Here is a 13,525-nt window from a genome sequence, read left to right on the forward strand (position 1 = left end):
TTTAAATCCATGAGTGTGCCTTGAGGAAACAAGAGAGGAAGCTTCTGGAGGAATACGAGCTTTTATAATTAAGTGGAGTGATGCATAAACACCTCACCTCCACGTGACGGGCGCATCTCACAGTGCGCACTTTGAAGTGTTTGTGCATATGGATCAACAGATAATAAAACAGAACAGAGTTACATGGTGAGATGCAAACAATGTGCCATCACCATGTGGTGTGACAACACATTTGAATATAGGGGATAATTTTACACTAATGTGTTGTAGTATCTCACAAAGCAGCAGTTTTTGTTTTTGGTTGCAAACATATAATCGACATGCACACATTCGTCCACATGTGGGGTGTTATTGTGCAAATAATGCAAAGAAACAAATATCAGTGAGGAGTGCTACTACCAAGAAGAAGATGAAAATGATAAATTATTGGCTACATTAACAAAGTTATATATAAATATATATAAATGCCAGATGATTAAGCTGTTTGGCACATCACAACTAACTGACATCAGGTGGTAAGGATTTCTCATTTTTCAGCTTTGGCTTGTCTGTCCTAGTATCGCTCTCTCACGTTCTCGCTGCAGACGTGACAAAGAGATGCAAACGTAACAGGCGATGAGATGCATTAGCATAATTAAAAGCATCTCATAGGATATAAAGGTGCATGTACAACAAAAAGTCAAACTCAACAGCGCACAAATGACAAATACAGACAACAAGTATGTTCTCTAACCTGTGTAAAATCTATGTTGAGTCCAGGGACTGAGCTCAACCCGCCACCCATCATAGCTTCCTGGCAGGGAATGACCCCGAAGGTGGGGAGGCAGCTGAAGTCTGGATGGCCTTCATACAGGAACCTACATTAAAACGCAAGTGTTACTGCTCAGTGAAACGGCGTACTTCTGTAGGAATAGGTTGTTTACAGATGAAGTCAGATAAAAATAACAGCACAGATGGCTGCACAGGCGTGTGTCAGCGTGGACGGATTCCAGTGTTTTCTTTTCCCCCTCCATGCAGGTCAAGGTAAAAGCAATGATTGAAGCAGTGATTCGCATTTTTTCTCCATACTTATTTTCACACAATTTGCTTTCTAAAAACTACTGAAGAAAGTACAGTCAATAACTAAGACACACACACCTAAGATGGTCTGGATCCTTGGTGGACATTCCGACCCCCAATGCATAAAGGATGCACTGGGTATGGTTGAAGCTGAATGTGGTTGGAGGAAGTTTTTGTCCCACTGCTTTAGTCTGGGAAGAGAAAGTAAAGAGAAGAAGAAAAAAAACATCTAGAGTGTAATTTAAAGAAAGAAAACAAAGTGTTCAATTTTTAGTGTTTGTAGCAAAGTGATAACAGTCGCACCATGTGGTGGTTTAGCCTCACAGCTCCTCAGTACAGAGGGTCAAGCAAACATTTAGAGTTAATTCATCAGTGTCAGTACACCATGTAATAGAACCACAGACAAACAGAGAAAAGGCATCTCTTAATGGTTACATGTATTTTTTAGGATGCTGAAATGAACATAATCATTGGGGAGTACATGAAATGCTGGCTAATTAAAAGAGCTCTTCCTGCCCTTCAGGTGCCAGTGATAAATATTTAAATGCAGCCCTCCTTCTTTCAAAAATGTATTAAATCTGACAAGAATCAGGCTGCAGACCTCCAGTGCAAACATCTAAGTGCATATCGTACAAAGTTAGTCTCTTACAAATTTCCCTCTGTTTTTTTCTGTGTCCTCAACCCTCCACTCTCGTTAAGCAGTGGATCGCTGTCTAGAGGAACACACACACACACACACACACACACAAAAAAAGCCAAAAATAAATTCATGTAGAAAACAAAAGCATGTTTAACAACTACCAAACTATTATGAAATGCATCCTCAGGAGATTGCAATCAGAAGATAAAAAAAAAAAAAAAAAAAGATTCTCCTCAGACTAAAACTGGCAATATCACACGTCTGATTTATCTGATCTGTGAGGTAGTTAGTTTGAGGACATGTGGGACCTCAGAGTTAAAAGGAATCAGCAGTTCAGAAACACACTCCTGTGCTGGGACCAGGCAGAGCTTTGTGAGTGATCAGCACAATTTTAAAACAATCCTGGTTTTGAACAGTGGCCAGCGCAGGGAGGCCAGAAACTGAGCTATGTTAAATTTGTGCCCGCACTTCTCTTAACGAGCAGCCAGAAAATGGACTGAAACTCCTGAACAGGCCATCGCAGCAATCGAGTGTTAATGACAAAGTCACAAAAGGTCTTTTAAAGCCCTTTGCGGTATTGTAAATATTTTAAAGCCCTCATTAGTCCCTGCCTGAGGTTGGCAGTAGGTTGTTATTGAAAAGTTTGATGACTATAGCATATCTGAAACATTTTCTGTGGCCCTTCGTCACTAGACTGCAAACCAACTGAACACACATGGAAGATTCTGGGCTGACCACAGCCATCATGAAAACACCAAAACAGGGAATGGCTTTGGAAAGAATGGTGGTGCATGGTCTGGCAGTTTTGGGTTTTTTTTAAATCTTATGTAGAATATAAAAAAAATAAAATAAAATTCAGAATTTTAAGGCCTTGATAAAATGCCATTCGTCAATCCCAGGAACTAAGGTCTGATTAAATAAATGTTTTATTTGTCTGCAAATTTAAATATGTTTGAGTGCATTCTTTAAAAATAAAAGTTACTTGAAAAAAGCTTAAAAAATGTATTATTAACCAAAGGATAACCCCACACCCCTCCCCACAATCCTCTCCATATTCCAGGAAAAGCATGAAGGTCCTCCGGGTTCTCAGAAGCAGCCAGTTCCCTGTTTTCTGTGTAATATTAATGTTGTTTATCATTGTACTGAAGCAGTAGTATGCGCCACATAAGAGTACAAACTATATTAAGTGCCTGACTAATAGAGCAGGAAAAGGGGTGAAACAGTTCAGCTGACTCCTTCATGTCAACAAGTATTAAAACACATACAAGACATCCAGTTAAAATACACCATAAATATACATCTCTGGCAACATTACAGTCACAGCAGTCCTCCAGTTGCTCATTTCTCACGTTTACAGCCACTGTGCTATAAATATGACAGCTATTGTTTGAAATAATATTGCTTGGCAGAATGGTGTGATTCACACTCTGCATATCACCACCTCTCAGCTGATCGAAAACCCCATCATAAAACCTGGCCTCTGGAGACCCATTTTTAATTAAGACTGCATTTAAATGCAGATGTGGAGAATATGGTGTTTTCAGAACTATTCCAGCATCCCAGTAACTCAGGATTAGTATTTTTGCCTGCATACACACAGCAAGATTAAAGGTACAGTTGAGGAGCAGGGATAAAAAAGCAGTGGTGGCTTGTGTAGGAGTGAGTCAAGTTAGTCAGTTACTGGATTGTGATAATATAAAAATAAAAAAAATAAAAAAAAGGGTTGAAGTAAAACAGGTTTCTGTTTTAGGATATCCTGGTGGTTTAAGATGTTGACCATGAAAATATGAAGCATCTGTTATCCAGTCTCTCTTCGCTCATTTACTGTCTGCTCCACACTGTAGATCACCTAATAAAAGACAAAATGCCTCCAAAATGTGTTCCTGTTTTTCCTTTTCTTCCCATCTATTATTCACTGTACATCTGTGCCACTTTAAATTAAGGTTGCTGATATTTTGCCACTTTTTTCCTCATAAATGAATTAGTGCTTTTCTTATCAAAAGTCAGAATGGTGATCAAATTTTCATTGTTACTCAGTTATTAAAACACTTGACTATAGCACAAATCTGTTTGAGTAATCCATAACAACTGTTTCACCTCCAACTGAAAACATGCTGATGTAGTCGGTCACATTTTGAGCCATGATTGAGATTTTTGCATTTGTCCTTTTGTTTTCTATTTGTTATTTTGCCAAATATATCGATGTAACATAAAAAAAAAACAACTGACATGAATAATAAATCAAAAATTATTGGCATATTTATAATAACTTGTACTCCTTATATCAAAACTATAGTTTAGTTGCCAATTTCTGATAAAGTGCACATACCGAAAACTAAAGGAGTGCTATTGGCAGCTCCGTTATTACCCAAGCAGATGGATCCATGTATTTGGTTTGGCACAGATTTTCACCCTTCCTGGCACAACCCTCTTATTTATCTGCGACTGGGACCGGCACTAGGAGTACACTGCCTTATGTATTAAAAGGAGAAGGATAATACGGTCATCCCAGGCACACAGTTCTCAGTGTGTGCACAGCAACCAAACCTAACTGCTGTTGTCTCAAAGGGGGAGGAATTAAAATGAGAGTTATGAATGTAACTAACCGGTTGAAATATAGCCAGCATGCACGTGCACAGAGGTCAAGACATAGTAAAGTCATGTGTGTCCTGGACACACAACCTGATAAAGGAGCCTGGCACCTAGAAATCATCCCTTGCAGAATCTTTGTTGAGATTCCAAGTGACAGTGAACTCTGGCAGTCATCCAGAATTCATTGAACCTTAGTAACTCTTGTTCTATTTCATTCTTTCTGACCGCCAGAGACTTAATGAAATACCCAGATGACTGATACCAGTGAAGTCACAAGGGATCTCCACTCACCACAACTCAGTCGCAGACCAAAAGGCCAGACAAAAGCGCTGTCATCACAGGATGAGGGACAGAAACACCTTGTAGAAGTGTGCAAAGATACAGAAGAAGCCCGGGCGGCTGTGATGCAGATGTCACTCAACAGAATACTTTGCAAGGAAGCCCATGAAATGGAGACACTTCCGGTGGAATGGCATTTCACAAGGGGAACCTGGAAGCTCCAAAAGTCTGTACGCTTCTAAAATGGCATCAACAACCCAGTGTGAAACCCTCTCCCTGGACAAGACACATGCTTTCCTGTGCATCAATTTTACAGAACCCAGTACAGTCTTAGAACCCAAACAGGGTAAAATATGCTGACATTAGAATGCAGTTCCTCTATTCCTGTTTGTAGGATAAAAGCTGACTAACAGGCCAGTTAACATGAAAGGCAGGGGTTGGGCTTAACCCTAGGCCCATCAGAAATACAACACTTTTGGCATACAACGCCTTAAATGATGATGCCCAAGCATTTAAAATGATAGATATCCAGGTATTTTAAATGGTCTCTAGCAGTCAGGAAGAATGAAACAGAAGTGTTTGTTTCAAACAGGATGAACAGAGCCACACCACTGCCTAGTATAAATAACTAAGAACTATTGTGAGCTGTGAATAATGTCAAGCTACTCTAATAGAGTGCAAGAATAAACATATTGAGCTGAAAAAGGAACATATGTACATTTTAATAGATTGAGTTCTGTTTTTTTGGCTGTTTTACAGAAGCGTTCGAAGGATTAACTTTGGAACCTGCAGTTTGAATTGCATTATGAAGAAAGGAGTTTAATCTCTTTTCACCCCATTTAGAAAGCAATACAGAAACGCCTTTCAATGACACTATAAACTACAGCCTCCATAATTACTACTGTTGAATCAGCAGATCACTAAAATAGTATGCTCCTGATATTTTGCTTCACATACCTAAATTTAACAACAAATAATATTTTAGGCTATTAGACCTCTATACAGGGGGAGGTGCGTGGCATGGAAGCAATACAGAAGCAGCACAGCTGATAACTTAAGCTGTGTGTGTACCTCTTAGCATGACAAGGACAAAGGCACAAATGCAACCAACAGAGCATGTGTGGGCAGAACTACACAACTACACACACGCGCGCGCAAACACACACACACACACACACCCAAGTCAGCTGAGGACATGATTGTGATGTTTGTCTTGAGGCAACAGTGTGACTCTGTTCCAAATCTCCCATCCAGGCAGCTACAAAAGCTCAGAGAGCCACAGCAGAAAGGATACTGATACCCAGGAGTGAGCATATCTCATTTCATATTTTATTCACTGAATCATGATATTATTGAACCTTGCTAGTAAGTGCAGTTAATGTCTCACAGGATTTAAAAGAACAGATAACAAAAAAGTACATTTGAAAAGGTAAATCTGGCTACTAGCACTAAAACACCAAGAAAAAATGTATACTGATATGAAAATACAGTTTACCGTAGAGTTGATTTTTTTTTATTTTTATTATTACTTCAAGCATAAGATACAGCAGAAAAAAATATTATTTAACTATGGCAACTAGGGGTGCTCAAATGACATCACAAATATTTAACATGATTTGTCAGTCACTTTGTAAACGCCAAGCAATTACTGAATTAAAAAATAAATAAATATATGTGCATTTCACTGCATAATTTAACTAAAAAAAAAACAAAAAAAAACTTAAATGTCATTTGAAATAAATATGCAAGAGCCTGGTAGGAAGTGAATTTGTGCTTTTAAGGTAAGGCTAAAGCAAACACTGTAGAGGAAAAATCACTATCATCACTAGAGCCTGAATATCTTATTTTCATGACTGCTGCAAGATAAAAATTTAAAATAAAATTATTAACCAAGTAAAGAACTTTGATGCAGATCATCCAGTATCTTCTTCAACTTACACACACACACACATCCAATTCAGTGGTGTGTGCATTTGGTGTGCACAGTAACCACTGAGCCATCAGAACACCCTCACTGTGCACAATCCAACACCTAGTAATATTTTTAAGCAATTACCTAACCAACATGCATTTCAGCAGTCTTCATGCCACATTGAACAAAGCATTTGTTCTTTCATTCTTCCAGTTGTGACAATTCAGATACATGGTTAATAAGCCATTTCATCATGCAACGACAACACAATTCAGAATAAAAGTTTTGAAATATTTGTACATAAGAAGTGGGTTCAGTAGCATTTTAATTTGACTATCGCACACCACACGCAGCTCAATTGAAGATGGTGGCAGTTTCTGTGGATGACCGTCATGAAATGCAGTTTTAATTGTAGCTCAATGTTTTATTTAAAACTCCGCCATATTTGAGCTGTAACAAGTTCCCTAGGAACTACGACTGTTGTGCTCCAACATCTTAGGAATTTTGCATTTTTAAAGCTAATCTGAGCAGTACCTTGCCTGGTACTATTCCATATTTACAGGTGACATCCTAGTACAGATACATGCTGTAGGAGCTGTTTCTGAGAGATTTATTATTGTCCCTAACTGAGTTCAGTGTGTGTTGAGTGCGGGCATTAAAAAGTCATGAGTTTTTACAGCTGCATGCTTTCAAAGGTCATTATCACTCAGCTATATTAGAAAGTACAGTCTCAGTAGGAAGAATGATAGAACATAAGCAAATGAAGAGGAGAAAAACAGATTGACTAAGTAACATGGATGACAATAAGGTTAGGAAACAGTGGAAGATTAGAAAGAAAAAAAAATTCTTGTATGTGCATACGCAAGAGTTTATAGGGCAACTATGTTACTGTTTAAATTAATTATAGACTGACATTTTATGCCTTTTAAAAGATCATACAAGTCAAAGTATTAAAGCATGATAGAACACCAGTTAGGACATACAGCCTAGGATTTTTAATTCACATTTCTAAAGTACTTCCCAGCAGCATTATATAATAACTCCTGCCATTTTTCAATAAAAAACAAGAACAACAACAAGAAAAAAAAACATGTCTACTGTTATATACATTGTTCCAGATATATCTCCTGAAGTTGCCTTGATAAACAGCCAGCTCAAATTTTAATAGTGCCACTTTATATCTCAAGATGCAACTGTAAGTCACTGTTGCATTCAGCATAGCCCCAAGTCCAACGAAAAAAGGTCTTGAGATACATTTTTATCCTTGTGCCAATTATGTTGAAGGACAGGTAGTCAATGAATAAAACAGTAAAGACAACAGTGGCCGGAGGACTTGGCAAGCAATCACTGAAAAGCAAGATGGAGAGAAGAGCAGGCTGGACAAGGTTTGTTTTTAGCTGAGTACAGACCTTCCACCAACCCCTCTCCTGGCCTGGCCTATAGCATTAGACAATGCTAGGGACTTAGGGGGTTGGTTCCCGCAGTAAGCCAACAACATTTAGTTCATCCATGTATGCCATAAATTTGCTGTTCCTTATGCTCCTACACCAATGTAAGCTCCCTTTGAGACAGCATTAAACAGTACATCATCATCATGATGAAAGTGAATTTAATATCTCTGGACTAGTCAACCACAGGCTGTATATAAAAGATGAACAAAGCCTCAAGGTCTGAAATATGAAACCAATGCACAAGTCCCTTAATCGTGTATTTTGAGAAAACAACTTAACTGTCCACTCGGTGACCTCAGCAAAGACTTCGTCACAGTAGATACTTCCATTTCTTCTACTATTATATACAGTCTCTGTATTTAATACATGCAATAGTGATCCCCTCTAAAGAATGGCACAACATGCATTATGTAAAACATTTAACAAATGAAAACTGTGTTTTTGCTTACTAAGATCTGCTGTGCTTCTTAGGTACTGTAACACCTGATGTTCTGACTGATATCTGACATCCACCTTGGATGTCCACATTTCACATAATGTACAGCACCCAAGAGAAAACAGTTGGGACCCTTGTAAATACAGATTTTAAACTCAACTTGAGGTTTTTAAACAGTTTAGGATCTGCAAATAGCATTATATAATGTAATTATAGTGTTGAATTAAAAAAAAAAAAAAAAAAAAAAAAGGGTTAAAACATTTTGTTTTTTTTAAAAGTATCAATAGATAACTTTACTTACAGGATCAATTCCTGATCCCAACCCTGCAGAGGCTGCAGCTGCTGTTGAATTTGTACCAACTTCACCCTGCGACTCCACTCGAGACAGCGCACTCACCATTGACTGCAGAGACTCTAAATAAATGTGAGAGAGATGCGTGCTGTTAGCCAGCCAAGATAAACATGTTACTTCTCAGCAAGATAAAATTTATTCCTCAACAATAGTCAGAGTTTGATTTCCATTTGGACATAAACACAGCATGGGTAAAGAGTTGAAACTACATTTAGCTTTCATTTGACTAGAAATGAACCATTGATATAGAAGAGGAAACTGCATTTCTTAAAGGAAGACAACTGACATTTGTAAAATTACTGTGTAGGGTTTGTTTTATCCATAGGACCGATAATTAAATAGATTTTTATCATGCTTAATATTTTAGCTTAACATTTTGTAAAGGCATGATAATGACTATCAGTCCTTTTTTTTAGCTCTTAGCAACATAATGAATAAGCATCATCTGCTAAATGTCAAATGTTTCATTAAGCGTATTGTGGTAGTGGAATGGGCTTTTATAATTCAGCTGATGGAGGAGAGTAGTTCAGGGTTGTTTTATGTAGCAGCATACTAGGACCTGGAGACACACACACACACACACACACACACACACACACACACACACCAACCAATATACTAAACATCACACTCTGCTGAAGACTGCGTGGCATGGTGGAATACACTCTAAACACTGGCTCAAGATATTTCTTAGACTTGCTGCACAGTCTGGCCTTGCTCTGCCTGTGCCTGTGTGGTGCAAACAGAAGACTGTTGCCCCCCTAAATACTTCTGTGTTGATCTAAAAGGGTTTTGCACTGCTCCTTTTTTTGTTTGTTTGTTTTTTCCCCAATGCTGGATGGTGGATTTGACCAAACTCACCTCCTGAACCAGGTGCTGCATGCTACATATATTAGAATTTGCTGCACATGTATATAATTTGTGTATATAGCCAAATGAATAGAACGTTAATGACGTTAAGTATTGCTAATAGTGCCAGCACAATTTTACTTTTTTTAAACATAAATGGCACTTTATCTTACATTAAATTAATGAAATTTGATTAACTATTAATGGAGAAAAATCTTTATTGCAGTGATTAAATTGTTAAATTAATCAATATGAGATACTGACCTATCAAAAATATGGGTGCTTTTATCTAAAAATAATGACACTATTTCCTCTGAAATATAAAATGTAGATCAAACTTGGTAATCTATGGGGTTCATTTGAGAAAAGCAATCACCCAGATAACTACAATTATACATACACATATCCAAGAATGAGCTTAATGTTTGCTCTACAGATGCATCTACACTGGAAGCAATTCACAGCAACGTGGTGACCAGAGACCATAAAAAGTGAACGACATTCAGTGACTTCAAGTTAAGTCAGTGAAGTCAGCGAGTGGCAACGCAAAGTGGGCACGGCCCGGGATAAACTTCTCACTTCCGCATGAGCAATTAAAGCAATTACCAATGAAAGAACAGGATCCCACTGCTAAAAAAAAAAAAAAAATTAAAAAGAACACTTTTTAATCAGAGTATAGCATCAAATCAATTAAACTTCTGGGATATTGATCTGGTCAGTTACATAGCAGAGGGAGTTGTTAAGCAGTTTCAGCTGCTTTGGTGTTAACAAAATTAACAACAGGTACACTAGAGGGGCAACAATCACACATCCCGAAGAACAGGAATGGTTTTACAGGTGGGGGCCACTGACATTTTTTCCCCTCCTCATCTTTTCTTTTTTCCCCCACTAGTTTTGCATTTGGCTAGGGTCAGTGTCACTACTGGTAGCATGAGGTGATACCTGGACCCTAGAGAGGTTCCATGTGTAGTCCAGCTCCTCCAGAATGGCACATAAATACGTGCCATTGCCAAAAGGTTTGCTGTGTCTCCCAGCATGGAGCAGATTCCAGGAAATGGATCAGTGCCGGAGAAGGTCCTTAACCCATCAGTAGGACCGGCATCTGCTTCTTTCTGCAAAGAGGAACAGGATGAGCACTGCCAGAGCCCTACAAAATGATCTCCAGCAGGCCACTGGTGTGAATGTTTCTGATTGTTTGGTCAGACAGACGGGTGGCCTGATGGCCGTGTGCTCACTGCCCAGCACCGTGGAACCTGATTGGTATTTGCCATAAAATACCAGAATTGACAGGTTCACAACTGGCACCCTGTGCTTTTCACAGATGAGAGCAGGTTCACCCTGAGCGCATGTGACAGATGTGAAACAGTCTGGAGAAGCCATGGAGAACGTTATGCTGCCTGTAAAATCATTCAGCATGACCAGTTTGGTGGTGGCTTGGTGATGATCTGGGGAGATAGAGGGACGCACAGACCTCTACAGGCTAGGCAACAGCACCTTGACTGCCATTAGGTATCGGGATGAAATCCTTGGATCCACTGTCAGACCCTACACTAGTCCAGTGGATCCTGGGTTCTTTCTGGTACACAACAATGTCCGGCCTCACGTGGCGAGAATATGCACGCAGTTCCTGGAGGATGAAGGAAATTATACCACTGACTGGCCCCCACACTCGCCTGGACTAAATCCAATAGAACACCTCTTGGACATTATGTTTGGGTCCATCCTATGCTGCCAGGTTGCACCTCAGACTGTGCAGGAGCTCAGTGATGCCCTGATCCACATCTGGGAGGAGATCCCACAGGACACCATCTGTTGTGTCATTCGAAGTATGTCCTGATGTTGTCAAGCATGCATACAAGCACATGGGGGCCATACTCACTACTGAGCACCATTTTGAGTTGCTGCACTGAAATTTTGGTGAAATGTACAAGCCTGCCGCATCATTTTTTCCACTTTGATTTTTGGGGTGTCATTGAGTTCAGCCGTCTGTAGGTTGATAATTTCCATTTCCATCTAACAATGTGGCATCCTTTCATTCCTAACACATTACCCAGTCCATACCAATATAGATATCCAATATGATTTTTTCTCCATTGAGATCTGTTGTTTTTGCAAAGTGTTCCTGTAATAAATTTTTAAAAATTCATTAAAGTTTCAATCTAATAAATACTGATGCAGGAGCAGCTTTAAAATGGAAATATGTAAGAGCCCTCATGTGCCTGAAGAATAAACATTTCTCTATTCGAACAGTTGTTTGCATTAGTCCTCACTGTGAGTTCACTGGTTGCTTTAAGACAGCCTAAAAATTATGTAACAACCCAGACAACACAAGAATTGAATATCTATGCTTTTCAACCTGTTGTGTGAACAAAAGAAAACAGCTGAAACATCTAAGGAACAGAACCAGAGTAAGACTGGGAAAACCACAACCCTCATTACCGTCACTCAGTGGCAGGCACTTACCAAACAGAGGTAGCAACAAATAAGATACAAATGAGGAGGCACTACAAAGCCATGCTAATGAGACCAGCTAGTGCCCTGTGAGACTGCCACCCCCATTCTCTTAATGTTAACACCGCCGCCCTCTCTTTGAATGGAGATATGAAAAGAAGGATATGGTGGAGGGGGTGGAGAGAAATAATAATCAACATTCACCAACCTCTTGTTTGCAGAAGCCCTTTTTTGAAAAATACTGCACTTGTTCACACTTGACATCACATTGAACTTGGCTTCTTTTCTCCACCTCATTCACTTCATCTCCATAACCATCAGGTAACAACAAAGACTGAGGACCAAACTCACTGTAAATACAGATGAGCTGAAATTGTCATTTCAAACACATCATCAACGCCATGAACGGTCGGTCTGACAATGTGAGGGCCAGTGCTTTTTTTTTTTTTTTTTTTTAAACTCATTTTAGTTTGATTTACTTTACTTTAAAAAAAAAAAGAATGAAAAAAAGTGTTTGAGCTCCCAAAGGTAGTTCCACTCAAAAGAAGCAAATCACAAGTTTAATTAAAGGCAGGTCCCAACATACAACTTTTTTTCCCTCTCTCGTAACAATCTACCATCGTCACACACCATTGCAACAAAATTGCAAAAATTAACCTCAAGCTCCATTTAATTAAGAAAAAAGAAAAAAAAAACAACTCAGTATAACACAATATTCTGGAAACTGACTCAAAGGCTCTATACAGTGGTATGCAAAAGTTTGGGCACCCCTGATAATTTTCAGGATTTTCCTTTATAAATCATTGGTTGTTCGGATCAGCAATTTCAGTTAAATATATCATACAGCAGATGAACACAGTGATATTTGAGAAGTGAAATGGAGTTTATAGGATTTGAATAACTTTAGCACTAATTTTTGGAACACAAAGTTTGTTTTGTAGGCTCATTGACCCTTGACCTACTGTACATACACAGGTGAATCCAATTATGAGAAAGGGTTAAGGTGGACAATTGCAAGTGTTTCTCCTCTTTGTATCTTCTCTGAAGAGTGGCAATATGGGAGCCTCAAAACAACTCTCAAATGACCTGAAAACAAAGACTGTTCAGCATCATGGTTTAGGGGAAGGATACAAAAAGTTATCTCATAGATTTCAGCTGTCAGTTTCCACTGTGAGGAACATAGTGAGTGCCTGAAGTGGCAGGCCAAGAAAAATCTCAGACAGAGGCGAAGGATGGTGAGAACAGTCATAGTCATTATCAGCAGATTCTTGAGAACAATGTTCAAGAATCAGTGACACAGTTACAGTTGCAGTTGCACCGGGGCTGGATATTTCAACAAGACAACGACCCTTAACACTGCTCAAACTCTACTAAGGCATTCATGTAGAGGAACAAGTATAACGTTCTGGAGTGGCCATCTCAGTCCCCAGAACTGAATATTATTGAAAATCTGTGGTGTGATTTAAAGCGGGCTGTCCGTGCTCAGAAACATCAAACCTGACTG

At 39.0% G+C, this 13,525-nt stretch overlaps 1 protein-coding gene across 1 annotated transcript in view; it reads right to left on the reverse strand.

Annotated features, from left to right (window-relative positions):
* Window positions 1-13,525, reverse strand: part of hsd17b4 (hydroxysteroid (17-beta) dehydrogenase 4) — a 35,638-nt gene that overhangs the window by 10,110 nt on the left and 12,003 nt on the right. Inside the window, exons 12-14 of the mRNA XM_030737284.1 lie at window positions 8,671-8,783; window positions 1,138-1,250; window positions 734-857 (exon numbers count right to left, since the gene is read on the reverse strand). Coding sequence (XP_030593144.1) covers window positions 734-857; window positions 1,138-1,250; window positions 8,671-8,783 — 350 coding nt within the window. The remainder of the gene's footprint in view (window positions 1-733; window positions 858-1,137; window positions 1,251-8,670; window positions 8,784-13,525) is intronic.

The sequence above is a fragment of the Archocentrus centrarchus genome, chromosome 9 (genome assembly GCF_007364275.1).
Source record: "Archocentrus centrarchus isolate MPI-CPG fArcCen1 chromosome 9, fArcCen1, whole genome shotgun sequence".
NCBI classification, from domain to species: Eukaryota; Metazoa; Chordata; class Actinopteri; order Cichliformes; family Cichlidae; genus Archocentrus; species Archocentrus centrarchus.